This window comes from Talpa occidentalis, unplaced genomic scaffold, assembly GCF_014898055.3.
Source record: "Talpa occidentalis isolate TD23 unplaced genomic scaffold, MPIMG_talOcc4v2.1 talOcc4.14, whole genome shotgun sequence".
NCBI classification, from domain to species: Eukaryota; Metazoa; Chordata; class Mammalia; order Eulipotyphla; family Talpidae; genus Talpa; species Talpa occidentalis.
In genome coordinates, this window is record NW_023601433.1 from 34483378 (window position 1) to 34506052 (window position 22675).

General features: G+C 37.4%; 1 protein-coding gene across 1 annotated transcript in view; it reads right to left on the reverse strand.

The window, feature by feature from the left end:
• PLD5 (phospholipase D family member 5) overlaps positions 1-22675 on the reverse strand; it is a 405751-nt gene that overhangs the window by 99303 nt on the left and 283773 nt on the right. The window contains 1 exon segment of the mRNA XM_054694923.1: positions 15864-15991. Coding sequence (XP_054550898.1) covers positions 15864-15991 — 128 coding nt within the window.

Below are 22675 nucleotides of genomic sequence, written 5' to 3' on the forward strand. Positions count from 1 at the left end.
ATGGAAGAACTTCTCAGCCTATCAGATAGAGAATTAATGATCATCATGATTAAAAAGCAGAAAGAAAATGAAAAGGAAAAAAATAATTTGAGACAAATAATCACTGACCTGAAGAATGAAATTGAGAACTTAAGGAAGGAAAGAAAAGAAACGGAGGAGATTAAAAGAATACTGGAGGAGATAAAGAACTCTGGGAAAAGCAATGAAAACAGTATTGATGAAATGGAAGAATGGATCAGTACTATTGAAGATACAGAAATAAAAAGAGCCAAAAGAGAAAAGGAGAGAGACGTGCAGATGAAGAAGTATGAGGATAATCTTAGACAATTATCAGACTCCTTGAAGAGAGGAAATATAAGTCACAGGCATTCCAGAAGGTGAGGAGAGAGACAAAGGAACTGAGAAATTCAAGGAGATAATTGAAGAAAGCTTCCCAAGCATGAAAAAGGAGACAAATATAGACATACAAGAAGCAAGAAGAACCCCCAATTACCACAATGAAAAAAAAAAAAAAACAACAAAACTACAGCAAGACACATAATAGTAAAGCTTGCAAGAGTCCAAGACAGGGAAAAAATAATGAAACTGGCTAGGGGGAAGAAACAGATAACTTATAAGGGAAAACCAATCAGGTTAACTTCAGCCTTCTCTGAAGAAACATTACGGGCAAGAAGAGAATGGAGTAACATATTCAGTAAACTTCAAGACAGCAAATGCCAACCAAGAATACTTTACCCTGCAAAGCTCTCCTTCCTCTATGAAGAAAAAATATGGAACTTCTCAGACAAACAGAAACTCCAGAAATTCATTGCAAATAAACCCCCACTCCAAAAAATTCTGCAAGAAGTCCTAAAGCCAAACCAACAGAGGAATGAAAAAGAAGAACAGCATAAAGCAAGGAATAAAATAACAAAAAAGACAAACAATCGAAAATACAGATGCCAACATATCAATATTAACTCTAAATGTAAATGGATTAAACTCATCAATAAAATGACACGGAGTAGCGGGCTGGATTAAAAAACAAAATCCAACCTTCTGCTATCTCCAGGAAACACATTTAATCACGAAAGATAAACATAGACTGAAAGTAAAAGGTTGGAAAACAATTCTACAAGCAAATGGACCAAAAAAGAAGGCAGGAACAGCCATACTTATACCAGATGAAATAGACTTCAAATTAAAAAAGGTAAAAAGAGACATAGACAGACACTACACTATGATCAAGGGGACAATACATCAGGAAGATATAACACTCATCAACATATACTCACCAAATGAAGGGGCACCAAAATACATTAGACAGTTATTATCAGCTCTGAAAACAGATATTAAAGAAAATACTTCAACACTCCACTCTCACCAATGGACAAATCAAAAATAAATAAAGACACTAGAGCCCTAAATAAAAACATAGAACTCATGGACTTAACAGATATCTTTAGGACACTGTACCCAAAAAAATCCAAGTACACATTTTTCACCAGAATTGATGACATACTGGGCCACAAGACAAACATCAACAGATACATGAAAATCAAAATCATTCCGACTATCTTCTCTGATCATAAAGGCATCAAGCTAGAAATAAATTATGAAAAGAAAACAAGGAACCCTCCCAATTCATGGAGATTGAAATCCACACTACTGGAAGACCACTGGACTAATGAGGAGATCAAAGAAGAAATTAAAAAATACTTTGAGTTGAATGAAAAGGAGGACACCACTTTCCAGAATGTATGGGATGCAGCAAAAGCAGTAATAAGAGGAAAATATATAGCAATACAGGCTCACATCAACAAGCAAGAAAGAACTCAAAATAACAAACTAATCTCACATCTCAAAGAGCTGGAAACAGAACAACAAAAAACCCCTAAAGCCAGTAGAGAAAGGAAATAAAAATGAAAGCAGAAATAAATAAAATGGAAATTAAAAAAAAAAAAAACAATCCAAAAGATTAATGGAACCAAAAGTTGGTTCTTTGAAAAAATAAACAAAATAGCAAATTTCTAGCCAGGCTCACAAAGAAAAAAAAAATTGGAGAAAACATATATAAATAGGATTATAAATGAAAGAGAAGAAAGCACAAAAGACTCAGTAGAAATCAAAAGAATAATCAGAGATTACTATCAACACTTATAGGCAAACAAATTCAACAATCTAGAAGAGATGGATAAATTCCTAGAACAATATAATCATCCAAAGCTGGACAAAGAAGAAATAAAACAACTAAAGAGACCTATTACAGGCAGCAAAATTGAGGCAGTAATCAAAGCACTTCCCAAAACAAAAGCCCAGGCCCAGATGGCTTCAAAAATGAATTCTACCAAATGTTCAGCAATGAATTAGTGCCTATCCTACACAAACTCTTTCAAAAAATTGAAAAAGAAGGAATACTACCAAATATGTTCTATGAAGCCAACATTACACTAATACCAAAACCAAACAAAGATGCACACTGATGCAAAAATCCTCAACAAAATCCTTGCCAACAGAATCCAACAATGCATCAAAGGGATAGCACACCACAATCAAGTGGGATTCATCCCAGGGGCACAAGGATAGTTCAACATATGAAAATTGATAAGTGTAATCCAACACATCAACAAAAAGAAAAATAAAAACCATTTGATCATATCAATAGATGCTGAGAAAGCATTCGACTAAGTCCAACATCCATTTATGATGAAGACCCTTGAAATTCTCAGGATAGAAGGAACATACCTTAACATGATAAAAGCCATAAATGACAAACCCACTGCCAATATTATTCTCAATGGTGAAAAGTTGAAGGCCTTTCCTTTAAGATCAGGAACAAGACAAGAATGTCCTCTTTCACCACTGCTCTTAGATACAATACTGGAGGTCCTAGCCAGGACAATAAGACAAGAGAAGGACATGCAAGGAATCCAAATAGGGAAAGAAGAAGTAAAACTATCACTATTTGCAGACAATATGATAATATATGTAGAGAACCCTAAAAATTCCACAGAAAAACTATTCAAAATAATCAACCAGTTCAGTACAGTAGCAGCATACAAAATCAACACTAAAAAATCAGTAGCCTTCCTATACACAAACAATAAATCTGAAGAAGAAGAAATCAAGAAAACTATCCCTTTTATAATTATAACATAAAAAAATAAAATACTTGGGAATAAATCTAACAAAAGAGGTGAAAAACCGCACAAAGAAAATTATAAAACACTGTTAAAAGAAATTGAAGAAGACAAAGAAATGGAAAGAAATCCCCTGCTCATGGATTGGAAGAATCAACATTATTAAAATGACCATCCTCCCAAAAGCAATATACAGATTCAATGCTATTCCAATAAAAATCTCAATGACAGTCTTCAAAGAAATAGAACAAATACTGATGAAATTCATATGGAACCACAAAACCCCACAAATAGCCAAAGCTCTACTGATGAAAACAAAGGAGAAAGGAGGTATCACACTTCCAAACTTCAAGGTATACTATAAAGCCATAAAAATTAAAACAGTTTGGTATTGGAACAAAAACAGACACATGGACCAATGGAACCGAATAGACCAGAAATAAAGCCACACTTATATGAACAACTAATCTTCGACAAAGGAGCAAAGAATATGCAATGGAACATGGACAGTTTATTCAACAAATGGTGCTGGGAAAACTGGACCTCCACATGCAAAAAAATAAAACTAGCCTACTACCTCTAACCATGCACAAAAATCAACTAAAAATGGATAAAAGAACTGGACATAAGACCTGAAACTATAAAATATATACAAGAAAATATAGGTTAAACACTACAAGACATGCATTGCAATAACATCTTTAAAGACTCATCACTGGAAGCAGTGATAGTGAAGGCAAAGATAAACATCTGGGATTACATCAAATTGAAAAGCTTCTGTAGAGCCAAGGAGACATTAACCAAAACAGAGAGACACCCCACTGATTGGGAAAAAATCTTTGCACTCCAGTCAACTGATAAGGGACTGATCACAAAGATATACAAATAACTCACAGGGCTCAACAAAAACAAAATAAACAATCCAGTCAAGAAATGGGCAGAACAACTTAAAAGACATTTCTCCAAAGAGGAAATGCAAATGGCCAACAGGCATATGAAAAAATGTTCAACATCCCTTATAGTCAGGGAAACGCAAATCAAAACCACACTGAGATACCACCTTACACCAGTAAGAATGGCACATATCAAAAAAACAAGCAACAACAAATACTGGCGAGGATGTGATGAAAAAGGAACTCTCCTATATTGCTGGTGGGAGTGCAAACTGGTCCAACCACTATGGAAAGCTGTCTGGAGGTTCCTCAGTCTATGAAAAATGGAGCTACCATATGACCCAGCAATTCCACTCCTAGGTATCTACCCAAAGGACACAAAAACATTGATTCAAAAGAACACCTGTACCCCTATGTTCATTGTCGCACTATTTAAAATAGGTAAGCTATAGAAAGAACCCAAATGCCTAAAACTAGATGACTGGATCAAGGAGACGTGGTATATATACACAATGGAATATTATTCAGCAATCAAAAAGATAAGCTCATGTCATTTGCAACAATGCGGATGGAGCTAGAAGGAATTATGCTTAGTGAAATAAGCCAGAAGGAAAAAGGAAAAATATTGGATGGTTTCACTTATAACAGGAATATAGGGGAACCAAATAAGACATCAGTGTAATAAAATAATAACAGTACAAAACACAACAAAGCAAAAAGGCAATTATAAATCAGAGACATCCTGCAGGGGAGTAGAAAGGAGAGTGATCAGAGGGAGGGAGGAAGGAGCATAGGGGACGGGACTATGGTGATAGTGCATGGTGCCCTGGGGAAGGCAATTCTATGGGGACTCAACCTGAGAAGGTGGGGGGAAAGCAAATATTGTTTAAAAATAAAAAAAGTATTGTAAAAGGTTAATGTAAAATAAAAAAAAAGTAAAAATTAAAAAAAATGCCTAAGCAAACAAAAATATCTCTCTGGGGAGCTCAGTAATCTAAATAAATCCTTTGTTTTATTTTATTACATGTTACTTAAAGAATACTAATTATTCTCTCTGTATTTGCAGTTGAATTGCCATTTGCTGTGGCTCCTTTTCAATTTGGTTCTGATATGTAGAAACCTATATTACCAGTGTGCCACTTCCCAGGGAGATAAAACATGACTTTAGCAACTCATAAATTCTGAGAAAAATGTTACCTCAGAGCTAGCATTGAATGGGGGTGTCAGGATGTGCCATGAAACAGTGACTTCCTCCTACCCACTGACACATCCAGTAGGTCCTCAAAACTGTACTTCAGTCCTTTGTTTTTAAATTGAAAGAAAAGAGCCCAAGAAGAGGGAATCAAAAAAACTTGAAATCTTAGCTCCCTTTCCTCATTGTTATTGTCAGGCTATGAATTCAACCTGTAGGGAAACTTGAAAGAAGTGACCTGGCTTGGGTGAAAGCAGAGACAAAGCAGCTCTCATCAACATCCAACAAATGGCTATTGTCAGAAATAGCAACTGTTGTTGCTAGTTTTTTTAATAGTGCCATTCTCACTGGTGTAAGATGGTATCTCATGGTAGTTTTGATTTGCATTTCCCTGATTACAAGTGATGTTGAACATTTTTTCATATGTCTGTTGGCCATTTGCATTTCCTCTTCAGAGAAGTTTCTCTTTAGCTCTTCTGCCCATTTTTTGACTGGGTTATTTTCTTTGTTGTTGTTGAGTCTCATCAGCTCTTTGCAGATTTTTGTGATCAGTCCTTTATCATTAGTGTTGGGTGCAAAAATGTTCTCCCAGTTGGTGGGGTTTCTCTTTGTTTTTGTTATTGTCTCTTTTGCTGTGCAGAAGCTCTTTAATTTGATGTAGTCCCAGCTGTTTATTTTTGCCTTCACTATCACTGCTTTGGGTGATGTGTCTGTAAAGATGTCTTTGATATGCAAATCACATAGTGTTTCACCTATATTTCCTTCTATGTATTTTATGGTTTCAGGTCTTATGTCTAGTTCTTTAATCCATTTTGAGTTGATTTTTGTGTATGGTGTGAGGTAGTGGTCAAGCTTCATTCTTTTGCATTTAGCAACCCAGTTTTCCCAGCACCATTTATTGAACAAACTTTCTTTGCTCCAATGCATAGTCTTTGCTCTCTCCTGCACTGTTGGTGGGAGTGCAAACTGGTCCAACCACTATGGAGAGCTGTGTGGAGATTTCTGGACTTACTAAACATAGAGCTTCCATATGATCCAGCAATTCCACTCCTAGGTATTTACCCAAAGGACACAGAAACATCCATTCCAAAGAACACCTGCACCCCTATGTTTACAGCAGCACTATTTACAATAGCTAAGTTTTGGAAACAGCCCAAATGCCCAAAAATAGATGACTGGATCAAGAAGATGTGGTACATATATACCATGGAATATTACTCAGCATTCAAAATGCAATTTGCAGCAACATGGATGGCGCTGGAAGGGATCATGCTCAGAGAAATAAGCCAAAAAGAAAAAGAAAAATACCGGATGGTCTCACTCATAGCAGAAATCTAGAAAACTTAAATAAGGGATCAGGAAAATGAATAACTATAAGAAAGTGAAAATCAAAATCAACAAAAAACTATGAACCAGAGACACTTTTTGGGGGGTGGGGGCCGGGAGGGGAGGGATTGGGGTCAGAATGGGGCATGTGCAGTTGTATGGGGGAATATAAAAATAAAATTTATTATTTAAAAAAAAATATTCACAAAAAAAAAAAAAAGAAATAGCAACTGTGAGGGAAATTATAGCTTTGGGGTCAGTAAAGATCATTCAGGTACTTAATCTATTAGACAAAAAACATCAGTATCAGTCTTTATGATTCTTCAACTGTTCATTGCCATCAGAAAGAGGAACTTTCTCCTCCTCTTGACAGTCCCCATCTCTGTAGACAGCATTGTCTTTCTCTCCACTGACACAGCTTCAGAGGCTGGAGGCAGCGCACGCTGCTCCCTCTGACTCACTCCACTTATTCTACTAGTCACTTAGATGCAGTTTTCCTGTCTCTCCTGTGAATTTTCCTGCTAGTCCTCATAGTTAACATCTGTATTGGTCACAGTTCTCCAGAGAAATAGAACCAATTAAACATATATACTTATATGTTTAGTGTGTGTGTGTGTGTGTGTGTGTGTGTATATATATATATACACACATATATATGTCTAATATATATGTCTATATAGAGAGATATATTTTAAATAATTGGCTCACATGATTAAATCCATAATTCATAGGGCAAGTCAGTAGGCTGAAACTCTGACAGAGTTTGTATATTGTAGTCTTGAGACTGAATTTTTTTTCAGGAAGTTTCAGTCCTTTAAAGCCTTGTGTTGATTGCATGAGGACCACCCACATTTTGGAGGATAGTCTGCTTTACTGGGGTACTGATCTAAATGTCAATCACATGTAAAATTCACCTTTGCAGCAACATCTGGACTGATGTTTGACTGAGCACCATTGACTAGCTAAATAGAAGCAAAACTTGTCCTACACAGCATCATAATTCAGTCTTGCCACTTCCCTCTTTAATCAAGGCCACAGGCTCCCTGTCTCTCCCCCTCTCTTCACTCCTTATCTTGCACACTTTCTCTAGTTGGTGCCAGTGTTACCAGGTCCTAGCCCATCACAGATCTTCAGTGGTTCCCCTGTGCTAGCAGAACTGAATCCACAACCTCACTGGGCATTTGTAGTACTTGTCTTAACAGCCTTTTGTTCCAAGGCTCTGCAACTGGCACCCTCTTGTCCTGCAGAAATTCCTCCCAGATTTTCTAACACATCATGCCAGTCCCTACTCTGTCTTCTTTACTCTTAAAATCACTTTCTTTCTTCAGCTCACTCATCACTTAAGGCTTAACTTAAATCCCATCTTTTGGGCCTCTCTGGTGGCACAAAGGGTTAAGACACAACCTATGAAGCTATCTGCAGCTACTGCAGCACCAGTTCAATCCCATCCAGGAAGCTACCCACATGGCACAGCAGACCTCTCCTGTCTTGCCCGCTGCTTCCCTCAGCAGTGTATTTCAGTCAATCTGCCTGTTCTGTTCCCTGCTCTATCTCTGGTGAATCCTCTCATACCCTGCATCTCTGGCCTGTACCCCAGTTATTGTATACATAAATAAATAAATCTTTAAATAAATAAATAAATCCCATCTTTTCACTGTCGCTTTCTTTGTATAATGTATAAGGTTTTCTTCTTCCCAAGTCCCTATGGCAGACTGACCTCCCTCATTTAGCATCAGCGCCTATTTCATGAGCATGTGATCTATGTAATTATACAGGGCCCCATGCCCAGAAGGACCCCGGAGTAGAAAGACCTGCTTGGCTTAATGCTCTGATGTTGACATCTTGAAATTCTCCATAAATTTTTGCTTAGAGTTAACTCATACGTTTCTATTTTGTAGAGTCCCAAAGATGTGCTGCAAAGGTGAAATTTAGATGTGCTGATCTAGGCAAATAACCTAGGTGTTCACATTCATTTTAAAGTGTGCTTAAATATTTTGTTTTTCAAACCAGAGTGCAAACTTTTAGTGGGCTATGTCATTTTTTCAAACCCCCACCTTGGTGATTGAAGGTCTCTGAATACATTAAACATTCAATAGCTATTTGCTGATTATCTTTACCAATGAGGCCAAGCCCTGGTTTGCCTATTCCCCAGTTGTTTTGTTGTGAAGGTTATGTTCCACCAGGATTGAAACATGGTTTGATCACCACTATTGTGATGCCAGCAATCACCTCAAGTTACTGCCCCCATTCTCCTGTGCCCCAGGAGCTGGCCTGTTTTCAATATACACCCTTAGGTTTTTTTTTTTTTGTTTTTTTTTTCAGAATACAACTTAAATAAGATTAAAATACAGATTAATAGAATTTAAATGACCTATTCCTGCCTGTCCTGATTATATTTTAAAAGATTACTTAAAAAGCTCCCTTCCTCAGAGCTTCCAGGTTCTTGTCACCAATGAATTTATTGAGCCCCATCTTAGCAATTAATTTTAGAGAGTATGTTCAGCAAATTATAAATGTCACTTTTTCTAAAAACTTGATTTTCACATTTTTCTTCCCAGCTTCTCCTATGTCAGCATCCCACCTCCAGAATCCTGTGGTTTATACACTGCTCTACCCTTTTCTTTCCACTTCACATACTGTGTAGTCTATTGTTTGCTTTGTTAATGTTATATTTTTGTTTCCATCATGATGTTTTTAGGCACCCCTGAAACTCAGAAATCCAGACCCCTGTATGGAAAAGCCTTGGTAGTGTTCTTTCCTCCCACAGGACTCCCTGTGGCCAGGATTCCAGCAGTGCTCTCTAACCATTAGCAGTAAGGAATATAGAAGCATACACATTTTGACTTTCTAGCTTTTGAAATTCTACCCAAAGTTTAAATTTGCAGAGCACAAATATTGAGAAGAGTAGGTGTCATTCTGTGATTACAATGACATCATGAGTTTGCAATTAGAAAGATGTCAATGGGTTACAGGCTTCTAGATGAATCATGTCATTGTTAGTTTTCTTTAATAAAGGGCAGCAGATACAAAATCTATAGCTTAGTATGATAGCAAGATCAGAAAACAGACTCTTCATGAATGTAATTTTTTTTTTTAAATCATTAGCAATGAGATAAGAATGAGGGGTTTGGAACTAGACTGCCTGGGTTTGAATTCTACTTTGCCACTATCTGGAAGGTGACCTTCCTTATTTGTGTCTCACTTTCTTTCTTTGTAAAATAATGTGATGATAGTACTTATAAGAAAAGGTTATGCGGCCTCCCTGGTGGCACAAGGGGTTAAGTCGCAGCACTATGAAGTTATCCACAGCCACTGCAGCCTGAGTTTGATCCCTGGCCAAGGAGCTACCCACATGGTACAGCAGACCTCTCCTGTCTCACCCGCTGCTCCCCTCAGCAGTGTATTGCAGCCGATCTGCCCGTTCTGTTCCCCACTCTGTCTCTGGTGAATCCTTTCATCACCCCCCTCCCCAAACCACTGGCCTGTACCCAATTCTTGTATGCATAAATAGTTTTTTTTTTTTTTAAGATTTATTTATTCATTTACACAAGAACCGAGGTACAGGCCAGACGCGTGGGATGGTGAGAAGATTCACTAGAGACAGAGCAGGGAACAGAACAGGCAGACTGACGAAATACACTGCTGAGGGGAGCAGCTGGTGTGACAGGAGAGGTCTGCTGCACCATGTGGGACCCTCGGTGGCTGGCAGGGATTGTACCGGCACTGCAGAGGCTGCAGACAGATTCACAGCTTGGTGCTCAACTGCCTGCGCCACCAGGGGAGGCCCAATACATTTTTTTTTTTTTCAAGAAATGGTTTCTGTGAAATTAAATGAGCTTCTACTCGTTAAATGCTTACATGAATGATTAATATAGAGAAAGTCCTCAATACATTGAAGCTATTATTTATTTCTCCTATTGACAGGAAATTTAAAGTAGTAATAGCGGTAATCTGATTTTAGCAAAATCTGATTTTACTGGAATAGTTCACAAAACATAAAGCTGATTAAATAGACTAAATTCAATACCTGAAAAACATATTAAATTTGTTTATGTAATTGTTAGCTTCACAAACAACTTTGTTCAAATTAAATCTGTTCTAATGCATGGGTCCTTCTGTATAAGGTTTTATGTCACATTAGATAGACGAAGAAAAATCCTATATATCAAGTATAATTAAAAGGAAAATTACTTAAGGTAGATGATTAAGTGTATTAATTCTGATACTAATCCTTAGGGACATAATCCCTAAGTCCCAAGGGTAGACAAAGTAAGGTATAGTATTTTCTTATCAGCATGGGGAGGAGATGGAGAAAAGGTGGTTGAGACGGTTAGCAGGTGACATCCAAGTGTGAGGAACTAATGAAATATTAAATGTTCATATAAAAGACTTTTAAACCCTGACCTCTTCATAGTTATACTCTTTGAAAGAATACAGAGTCTTTCAATGAAAAAACAAAAAGGAAAGATTATTAAGGGAATTACGAAACTTTTTTTTTTTTTTTAGTTTCTAAGTATGTGATGGGTCCTTGAAAAGATTAACTTTGGGTAGGTTCAACTTGAATTCCAAATTACCAGGAATGAAATGAAATAAATGGTGACTATGTCACCATAATCATTAATTTAACAGCCATGAAAATCATCTCCAAATGCTTAATTGTTACACAGATTAGAGATATTTTTTGCTGTTGATGGCTTTTTTTAAAAGATTTATTTATTTATTTATACAAGCACTGGGTACAGTCAGAAGCGCGGGAGGGTGAGAGAATTCACTAGAGCCAGAGTGGGGAGCAGAGCAGGCAGAAGGACCGAAGTACACTGCTGAGGGGAGCAGCGGGCGGCAGGAGAGGTCTGCGCGCCATGTGGGACCCTCCTCCGGTGGCTGGGGAGCAGCCGGGGATCGAACCAGTGCTGCAGAGGCTGCGGGCAGCTTTCACAACCCAGCGCTCAACCGCTGTGCCGCTGGGGAGGCCCTGATGGCTTATTTTAATTAATTGTTACCATTTTACAAGAGAGGAAAATAGCAATGGGGTCTGTTCTGTTTTTATTTTTCAATAGTATCTTCATTCAAAAGGTGAATATGACATCTACCCTTAAGTTGCTATGAAATGAAGTATCTATAAGATTAATATCACAGTGCCTGTCACAAAATAGTAGTGTTTTTGAAAAAATGACAAAAAGATTTCTTGTACTCATCTCCTCTAAAATCACTAAGCCCCAAGGAGTTTAAACTGCTATTAAATTTATAACAAACAGAGGGATGTTTCCTTTTTGAAGCAAAATATGGTTTGAAATCACTAATGGTTTAGACATTTCCCATCAGTGTATACATTTTAGTCAAGACTGCTAGCGATTCTCCTACCGGCTCATGGTTACTGTCCCCTAAGGACAGTCTCCATGAATGTCAAGTAGTAGGACCTTTCTCCTGCTCTCCAAGGGGGATGTTTAGCATATTCAGCACTTTTTACCACAAATTTCACTCTGAATTTTTGGTGGATTATAAGATAAGTTTATATTTTATTCCTTACATTATACTTACTCCATGTTTAAGAAATATTATGTTAACATTTAGGTTTTTAAAAGAATAATTGTAGTTATTTTTGAGGTAAAGGAAGAGATATCTCAAAAGTTCATTTCTATTTATTCTTTCTTTTTTTTTTTTATAGAGGCATGTTTTATTTATTTATTTTATTTGTTTGTTTGTTTTGTTTATACATGCACTGGGTACAGTTAGAAGTGCGGGAGGGTGAGAGAATTCACCAGAGCCAGAGTGGGGAGAGAGCAGGCAGAAGGACCGAAGTACACTGCTGAGGGGAGCAGCGGGTGGCAGGAGAGGTCTGCGCACCATGTGGGATCCTCCGCCGGTGGCCGGGGAGCAGCCGGGGATCGAACCGGCGCCGCAGAGGCCGCGGGCAGCTTCGCAACCCAGCGCTCAACCACTGCGCCACCGGGGAGGCCCTCTATTTATTCTTTCTCTCATTATGTGGCTTAGATGTTTAGAAAACTCAGCCACATGATGAGGTCAAAGGGAAGTTTCTTCTAGACAGATCTGGAGGGCCCAGCTACATGCAATGGCACAGTGGATAAGCTGCAATTCCCCAGTCCCTGCTGAGAATGACATTGAAAGAATCACAACTTGTCGACTGGGCCTTAAGAAGGAGCTAGAAACAAAGAACTGGCTGTGAAACAAAGAACTGGCTGTGAAAAACAAAGAACTAGGTTCTGGTCCTTCTGGACAATAGGAAAGGAAATGAATTCATTACCACCTAGAAATATGTAAGAAAACAAAGATCATAAGATAACTTGGATTCTTCACTGAATATTAGGAAATTATTTGCAATTTATACTATCCATGTATGATGTTTAAATTTCACATTGATCATCTATTATAAAAGGAAACAATATCCAAATGACTTCACAGATAAAGAATAAAGAGAGGACCACCTACTTTCCTACAAAACATACAACAAAAAGTCAGAAACAAAGGAATAATCCTCAAATAAAGAAGATTATCCTCAAACAACAGAGGTTCTAAGGAAGAGTACAAAATTTCAAAGTAGAAAAAAAGTGCAAAAATTTGGGAAGATGTTACTAGAACTCAAAGACTCAAACCTCTTTCAAATGGAATTCACAGAACTTTAGATCCTGTCAATTATTCTTAGTTAATAATAAAGAAAATGCAATTTGGTTGTGGTGAGCATGGTTTCTTAAAATAAGCAGACATGCTCAAGTTAAAAGAAAGCACCAGCATTTACATATTATCAGTTTTGTATAGAACTGATATTGTTCAGTTGTTATAAGATACCCAGCTGAAAATTTTTAGGAACAAGATGCTTATTTGGCAGCTCTTTGTAAGTATAAAAAAACAAAAGATAAACTCAGATATTTTCATCAATGAGACTATATTTTTTCTAAATACTCTAAATTAATAATACCTTGTATTATTATTGCCTTACTTCTCATTTCTGAGCTAAGTCAAAGTTGCTATAACAGTAGTTTTTGAAGGGTCATCAGGTATGAGATGTGCAGAATCAAAATCTCTACTTTTCAGATCAGAATTAACGCTGGAAGGAATTGGCTGAAAAGATTCAGTATTTAAATACAATTCAGGTTTGATCTTATCTATCCTTAAAATGGAGACAATAAGAATATTAACCTCATAGGATAACTTTAAATTAAATAATTCACTTAAATGGCTTAGAACAAGACCTGGTATTCACTATATGCCAGATATTCTTGGTGATACTATTACTTTGTCCAGAATCATTTTTATGTATCAATAAATAACAACTCCTAGGGCCTCCCCTGGTGGTGCAGGTGGTTGAGTGCTGAGCTGTGAAGCTGTCCGCAGCCTCTGCAGCGCTGGTTTGATCCCGGTTGGCCCGTGAGGGTCCCACATGGCAGGGCAGACCTCTCCTGTCGCACCTGCTGCTCTTCTCAGCAGTGTATTTCCTCAGTCTGCCTGTTCTGCTCCCCACTCTGTCTCTGGTGAATCCTCTCACCCTCCTGCACATCTGGCCTGTACCCCGGTTCTTGTATAAATAAATAAATAAATAAATAAATAAATAAATAAATAAATAAATAAATAAAAATCTTTAAAAAACCCTCATAATTTCATAACCAAGTATAAAAGTTCTGTCACTTTTGGTGTCATTGATTTTTGTTCAGTGGTTTCAGTTTTACCCCTTTTGTGCTGGAGTGCTGCCCTTTTAGAAACAAGTATCTGACTCTCATGACTGTTACATTGTGTTACATGTCCCTTTAATGCAGAGTAGGAAAAAAATCACTGTAGATAAGTTGTACTTTGGCCCTTCCTTAACTACTGCATGGAGAGAGAAGTGATTGGGTTCTCAGTATTTAGTTTCATTATTGAATATTTCCTTCCTTTATAGTTGAGCACTTTTAACTGCCTCAGCCATAAAAGAAGAAAAGTAGATGGCTTTGTGTGCATTGAAGTTTGCAGCTTAAGAAGGAAACCGGAGAGTGGGAATTGGGAGGCAAATGGTTAAATGCCTGAAGTTAACAACATAACTATGTTTTACCCTCTCTCAGACTGACCCACTCTTTCTTTACATGTTATGGCCCAATGCTGTATGTCAATGTTTTCTTTCCCATAAAGGATACATAGACCTGCATATAATTTGTTTGGTAATATCACTGATCTTAATATTTAAAGAGCTCAGCTAAAATGTAGGATATATGGGCCTTGTAGCATGTGTGGTGGACAACCATTCCTTCCATGCACCCAGGGATGGAGAACCTCCTGCTACTGGTCATTGGCCAAGGGAAGATGATGAAGAAGGTGATATTGGCAAGAATAAATACATGAAAACAATAGGACGGTTTCAGTCTATTTTCAAGATACTTGAAGTTATTTATTTGCAAAGCAAAAGATGAGAAAATCTTCATCTTAAAATTTATTATAAGAGGGCCTCCCTGGTAGCGCAGGCGGTTGAGCGCTGCACTGTGAAGCTGCCAGCAGCCTCTGCAGTGCGGGTTCTATCCTGGCGGGCCAGCAAGAATCCCACATGGCGAAACAGACCTCTCCTGTCTCACCCACTCCTCCCCTCAGCAGTGTATTTCATCAGTCTGCCTTTTCTGTTCCCTGCTCTGTCCCCGGTGAATCCTCTCTCCCTCCCGCGCATTTGGCCTGTACCCTGGTTCTTGTATAAAAATAAATAAATCTTAAAAAAAAAATTACTATAAGAATAATACAAATGATTGCTATTATAAACCATATTATCCTATACTATAGTATTATCCTAAAACATCAGTTTCCCTCTACTCACATGTGCTAAAAAAATCTGGGAGTAGGGCCTCCCTGGTGGCACAGAGGTTAAAGACAATGCTATTAAACTATTGCCAGCCACTGCAGCATGAGTTTGATCCCTGGTAGACCAGGATGGTAACCCACATGGCACAGTAGACCTCTCCAGTCTGCTCCACTGCTCCCCTCAGCAGTGTATTTTGGTGGATTTGCCTGTTCTGCTCCCCACTCTCTCTGGTGAGTCCTCTCACCCCCTCCACCCCTCACATCAGGCCTACATCCCAGTTCTTGTATGCATAAATAAATAAATCTTTAAAAAATAATCTGTGAGTACCACTTTAATTACAGAATCACTGACACAATAGTATTTTTGTAAGAAGATTCTGACAAGGAAAGGCTTATGATTTCACATTAAATGAAGGTGGATCAATTCAAACCACACAATTTATAATAATAAACGCTATAGGTTTCTTTCCTTTAATCAGAATAAACAAGACTGAGTACTTTATGGAGGTGGTGTTTTTGATGCAGATAGAAATCTGAGTCTACATAATACAGAAAGATTACCTGTCCCAGGGATCGCCAGTCCAAACTGGCACTGCCGATGTAAACATGCTGTTTGTCCACAATCCAGAAGGAGGACTGCAGCCGGCCCTTGTTATAGGCAGTCATGTTCATGTAGGTTACCTCCGCCCCTAGGAGTTCAAGCAGATCCCAGTCAGCCTCTGTGTCAAGATCCTGAAATTGCAATCAGTCATCTACCAGCTGCAACATTAATGGTTTTCACTGATCACAACTGGTATTCAGGGAAGGAAAATATTTATATTAACTTGTGCACAGAAGATCCTCCAAGAGTTACTTTGCTCCCAGAAAAGAATGCAAAAGAAAATGACTTTCCCCATATATAAGCAGAGGAGACATATTTAGTGACTTCTATAGCATGAATTCTAAGCTCATCTGTGATCAAACCCGAGCTCCATTATTTACCATATGGATGGTAAAGTAGGTGTATCATGCTCAATTTTTGGGGGGGAATAATTTACATAGAATTTTGTGATCAATAAAAAGATCAGTTACTTTAGTAATATAGTTGTCCTTGACCAAAAAAAAAAAAATGTTCTTTTACATTATTTTTACTCTTTCCCTTTTACTTGCTTTTATTTCTTTACTTTCCCTCTTCTTTATTTAATTTGGATTAGGTCTCTTCCCAGCCTTTCTTTATTTAATAGTTCCTAATTCCAGCCTATTTAATAGTTCCTGTTCCAGCCTTACAGAAATGTAATGCAGAATGATTAACTAGATCACTCAGGCTATTGTTACAACCAAAAATCACATTTTTAAGATCTGAAATTAGCCAATTGGCCTAAGCATTGTACATTATAAAGAACTGTCAATCTTGCTGTCTCAGTTTAATACATTTACAACTTCTCAAAAAATAAAAAAAATGAAACTCATAGAATACAGTTATTTAAAATGTTTTTCTAAATGTACATTTTCTTAAAAGAACAGGCCTATCTGTATATATTTAACAAACAGATCTCTCTTTAAATACACAATGTTAATGAAGAGGATGTATTCTGTTGCTTTAGGTCATTGTCAGAATGTTCATTACAAGAAGACATGATATTATCTGCATAAATATACAAACCAGAATGTCAGAAAGGATGATGAACTTAACCTGTTGGGAAATTTTAAACTAAATGCATCTGGGTTCCTGTGGCAGAAGGATGAGGAGAGGAATGAGTTGGGAAAGGATCTGAGGGGAAACAAACATCCAGGAAGATTTTCTTTGCCAGTGGAGCAAATTCTTTAACCTCCAAACAAGGGCAAATACCCTCAGCCTCCAACCATCTTGAGTAGTAACAACCAAGGAACAGTAACAGACCTCAGAGGAAGGACAGTTGGGAATTATAACATTGTAAGAGGGACAGTGAGAACAACCTCTGAGCCAGTGGGTGGTGCTCATAACCAACAGGATGGTAGAATGTGGAACTTTGTAGACAACACCCCGCTGTCAATTCAATGGTAAAACATGGAGCTTTTCAAATTCCACCCTTAAGTTGAAGGTAAAAGGAGCTGAGGCTCTTGGCAGCTAAAGTGCTAGTGAGGAGTGGTGTCTGGAAAGGTTGGCAAAGCCTCAGTTTGGACCTTGGATTCTGCTCAGCAGACACTCTCTGGGGTAGGAAAGAGAGTATCTGGCCACATGCCTTTTATGAATATCTCCTCACCTTCCTCTTTCTCTTTTTTTCTCACTTCCTGTGTAAATGATTTCTAACATTATTTCATACTTTATTTTGGGGTCATGTTATACAGTCATAGTATATGGGTGAGGACCCACCAACTGTGTCACTCCCCCTTGGCTTGCTCAGTTTCAGAATCAGAATGTCCAAAATGTGTAGTTACCATGGCAATAATAGAGAGACCCAGCTCTTCAGAGGACATACTATCTTCCAGAGACACAGGTGCCTGTGCTTCCTAAGTGGATGAAGAGCTGCATTTACCTTGGAAACTACAATGGTTTACTAGGACTACAATAACAAAGTATAACAACTTGGGTCGCTTAATATGACAGAAACATACTCTCTTTCAGCCTGGTGGACAGAGATTTAAAAGCAATGTGTTAGCACGGCCATGCTCCCTTTGAAACATGCAGGAACAAATCCTTCCTTCCTCTTCCTGGTGGTGGTGAGTCCCAGGAGAGGTTAGGGGTAAGTAGGCAGCTGCAGGAGGGATAGTACGGGTAGGGATTTTGGGAGAGTTAAAGGGCTTCTGAGATAAGGACAGTAAATTCCATGAAGCTATAACCAAAATATACTCCAAAGATGAGGTCCAAAAGTCCAGGAGGACTAAGCAAAGACAGTAAAACTTGAGAAAATAAGACCGTGGACGGGGAGGTAAACGCTAAGATAAGAGCTGAAAAAATAGACACATCTGCCTAGAGAGTATGGCCAATAGGAGAAAGAGCCAATCACAAAATAAAATGGTGAGATTTTTAGAATAGAGGGAAAAAGGTTTAAATATCCCTAGATATGAGCCCACAACAGCTTCCTTGCCCCTTCCAAGTACAACATACTTGGGAGTCCTTACTTTCTTCCTTTAAATAAACTTTATTTTCTTAAATGAAGTGTGTCTCTCTCTGCTTACTTATCTAAAACATCTGCAAATTCCTTTTTATGGAATTTTTACATGAGCAACCAACCCACGGTGGTCTAGTTGCTAGGCCTCAGTGATGCTACTGCAGGCTGGGATCCGTTCCTAGCTGGGAGACTAGGCCTGAAAACCTAAAATCACTGTGTCAGTGGCAGAGATCTTTGGTGGAGCTTGACTGTAGTTGCAGCTACATTGCTCCAGTCTCTTTCTCTGCTGTCACATGTGGCATCTTCTCCCTGCATGTGTCTCTGTTTTTCTCTTCTTATTAGGACACACCAGTCATGTTTGATTAATAGTTCATCCAACTACAGCATGACCTCACCTTAACTAATTAAATTTAAAACAACCTTTTTTTCAAGTTTAGCACATAATCTGATATACTCGAGTTAGGTTCTTCAAGATGTCTTTTGAGGGGACACAGTTCAATGCATAACAAAGATCCATACTACTTTAGCTGACCATGCTGTTAAAAGTACTAGATGGTTCAGCACTGAAGGAAGCATCTTCTCATTCCTGGGAGGAAGAAAGTGAATGTGGATCTTCCCTGGTGGCACAAGGGGTTAAGCACAGCACTGTGAAGCTATTCACAAACTCTGCAGCACGAGTTCTATCCCCCAGCCGGCTAGGGAGCTACTCACATGGCATAGCAGACCTCTCCTGTCTCGCCCACTGCTCCCCTCAGCAGTGTACTTTGGTCAGTCTGCCTGTTCTGTTCCCCACTCTGTTCTGGTGAATCCTCTCACCTCCCACACCTCTGGCCTACACCCCAATTCTTGTAATCATAAACAAATAAATCTTTAAAAACAGAAAGTGAATGTGAGCATAGTGTTTGCCTAGATTTTGCCTTCAACATGTGTTTCCTACTAGACCTTCACCTGCTTTCTTATACTTCTAGAAACAACTTTAACTCACTGTGACATGGACTGGCTCCTACCTCCTAGCCTGGGACATTTTAACCAAATTTGACTCCTGAGCCAGTTGCTTTCTCACTTTGATTTTTCTTAGACTCCCTACCTGTTCTCCCTCAGGTCTTCTGCGGCCGGAGCCTGCCGGCCAACTCAGCATCTGATAGGACTGCAGGAGAACATCTCTTTTTACTCTCCATTCCAAAGTACATATACATTGCTCTAAAATTGTGATGCTAATTTATTTGACAGTTTATCTAAAAGTGTGATTTTAGGGGCCACAAACAGCCTTGTACAACCCTTCAGTCAGAATCTTTTCAGTTATTTATTGATGCTTAAAATTATTTTAAAGCGGAACAGTGACTTTCTTCAACAAAACTTTATTGATGGGTCAGATGGATATAACATATCCTGGATGCTGTGATATGTAAAATTAGACCTAAGGTTGCTAACTCAAATTCAGGCATACTACATGACATAAAATTCTTTAAAAGATCAGGATCCCTGTTTTTCGAAGAGCAAGGGGAAACTAAGTATCTGAAAGATCAGAAAAAGGGAATTTTCATTACTGTAGCAGGGAAACCCTAAATGAATATCAAGTGCATGAAAGACAAGGGATGGCTTCTGTCCAGTTCTTCTCAAGACTTGAGCTACCTGTGCCCAGGCCAGTGGGACTGTGTGTAGAGATCAAGCTGTGTGTAACAGTATTTACAATAGCTAAGCTTTGGAAACAACCCAAATAGCTAAGCTTTGGAAACAACCCAAATGCCCAAAAATAGATGACTTGATCAAGAAGATGTGGTACATATACACCATGGAATATTACTCAGCAATCAAAAATGATAAACACATGCAATTTGCAGCAACATGGATGGCACTGGAAGGGATCATGCTCAACGAAATAAGCCAGAAAGAAAAAGAAAAATACCGGATGGTCTCACTCATAGCAGGAATCTAGAAAACTTAAATAAGGGACCAGGAAAAAGAATAAGAAAGAAAATATCAAAATCAACAAACAACTATGAACCAGAGACACTCTGTGGGGGGTTGAGGGGCAGGGAAAGGAGGGATTGGGGTAAAAATAAGGGGGTTGTAATTGTATAGGGAATATAAAAATAAAATTTAAATTTAAAAATAAATAAATATTCAATTGCATAGGTGTAAGCCTTCTGGCAATGTATTAAGTTATATTAGCTTACACAGAAGAGAATTTCAAGTGCATGATGTTATGTTACTATCAAAGTGTGTACTGGGATATACAAGGATATGATTGAAAGGATATAATCTATTGGAAAGATATATACCTATATACAAATTTAATTATAAGAATTATTGTGCAAATGATAATCAACTACAGGCTTGTTTCTTTTAGTCAGCATCTTATTAAAATAATTTAAGATTTTCATTTGCCTGTGCAAAAAAAAAAAAAATAGTACTGACTTCTGTTTGCTAACTACCCCTGTGCCCTGTGTGCCCAGTGTCAAAACAGCTGTGTTGCAACAATCCTACATGGAACGTGGTATTTTCCCTATTTTAATATAAAACTACCTACTAGACATGATGTAAAAAAGTCAACTGAAAATATTTGCTGAAACATCCATGAAAATATTCCCCATGTAGTTTGTGAAATATTTACTTATAAGAATTATAAGAAATATAATAAATTAATAAATATAAGATATATTAATATAAAATATAAAATATATTAATATAATTAATTAATATTGTAATTATTATAATTAATTAATATAAAATATATTAATAAATATAATAAATATAAGAAATTATATTTTCTTATATTTTCCTTTCCTTATAAAATTATTTGTCTGTTTTCCTATTTATCTATCATCCCACTATCTCTGAACACATATGCTTTTATGTAATTTGTACCTGGATCAGTATATGTTAGTCATTTCCAATACATCTCTCAGTTTATTGCAAGCATGTTATTAAATATTTTACTAAAAATATGTTACATGCATTTTCAGAATATCCTTACTGATTCATTGTAAAACTAACCTCTTACTAATTTTTTATGTATATAATTTCATTAATATCTTCCATATAATACTACTTATTCTATTTACAAGAAAACATGATGATTATAATGACCAAAATGTCAAGCAAAAACTAAACAAAGAAGATGAGAAAAAATAGCTGAAATTTCAGTAGCAGTATATTATTCCTGTATTTCTTTTTTTAATAAGTTATTTTATTTTATATAATTCTTACATCATTTTTCATTTTTGCATAATGTATGCATTTTCATTTTGGTTATATTCCCCATACAATTCCCACTCCCTTTTTCTGACCCTAATCCCTTTTCTCCTTCCCCCGGCCCCCACTGTAGTGTGTCTCTGGTCTACAGTTGCTTGTTGATTTTGATTTTTACTTTATTGCAATTAATCTTTTTCCTGGTCCCTTATTTAGGTTTTCTAAATTCCTGCTATGAGTGAGACCATCCAGTATTTTTCTTTTTCTTTCTGGTTTATTTCACTGAGCATGATCCCTTCCAGTTCCATCCATGTTGCTGCAAATTGCATGAGTTTATCTTTTTTGATTGCTGAGTAATATCCCATTGTGTATATGTACCACATCTGCTGAATTCAAGAGATTGCTAAAATCTAATGCTTTCTGACAATAAAATGTATTTAATTCCAAAAAGTCTTTAATGTACCAATTACATTAGTTACAGTATCATGTGTATAAACTAATTTCAAGTTTACTTCATGCTAGAATTTTAGCTGGGACACAGTTAAATACATTTGTATGAAACTGTTCTTTAAATATCACACTTAAAATATTACAAACTATCTTTAAAACCTGGCTGGATTCAAACAAATATATTTTTCAACAGCTTTGAAAATATATTTAGTTAAATTTAATTAGCCAATTTTTATTTTCTCAGATTTCATTCCTAACGTGTAGCTCAGGGTCCCATTGTCCAGATGGCCCCGGATGCCAACTGTGAGATGCTCATGACAGCAACAGTGTGCCACAGGGCGGCTGGTTGTGCTGTGCTAGATCTGTGTTGGGCTGGATCTCTGCACTCTCTCATTTACAACCTGATGTCCACTTAGTTAACTTAGAGTTAACAGGAGTTGTTAACAATTCAACATTAATGTTTTCAATAGATAAAAGTGATAAATCATGAGCACATACTTGTTTCTATAATAGTTTTATAAAATTATTTCATAATACCTAGAAATTCCTAATTAAATCTTTAATAAAGCTACACTTCCGCTGATGTGGTAATTATTAAGCAACCTAATCAGTTGTGCTAATCAAGGTAAAGTGATGTAGCTAATCCCTCTCATTCTCCCC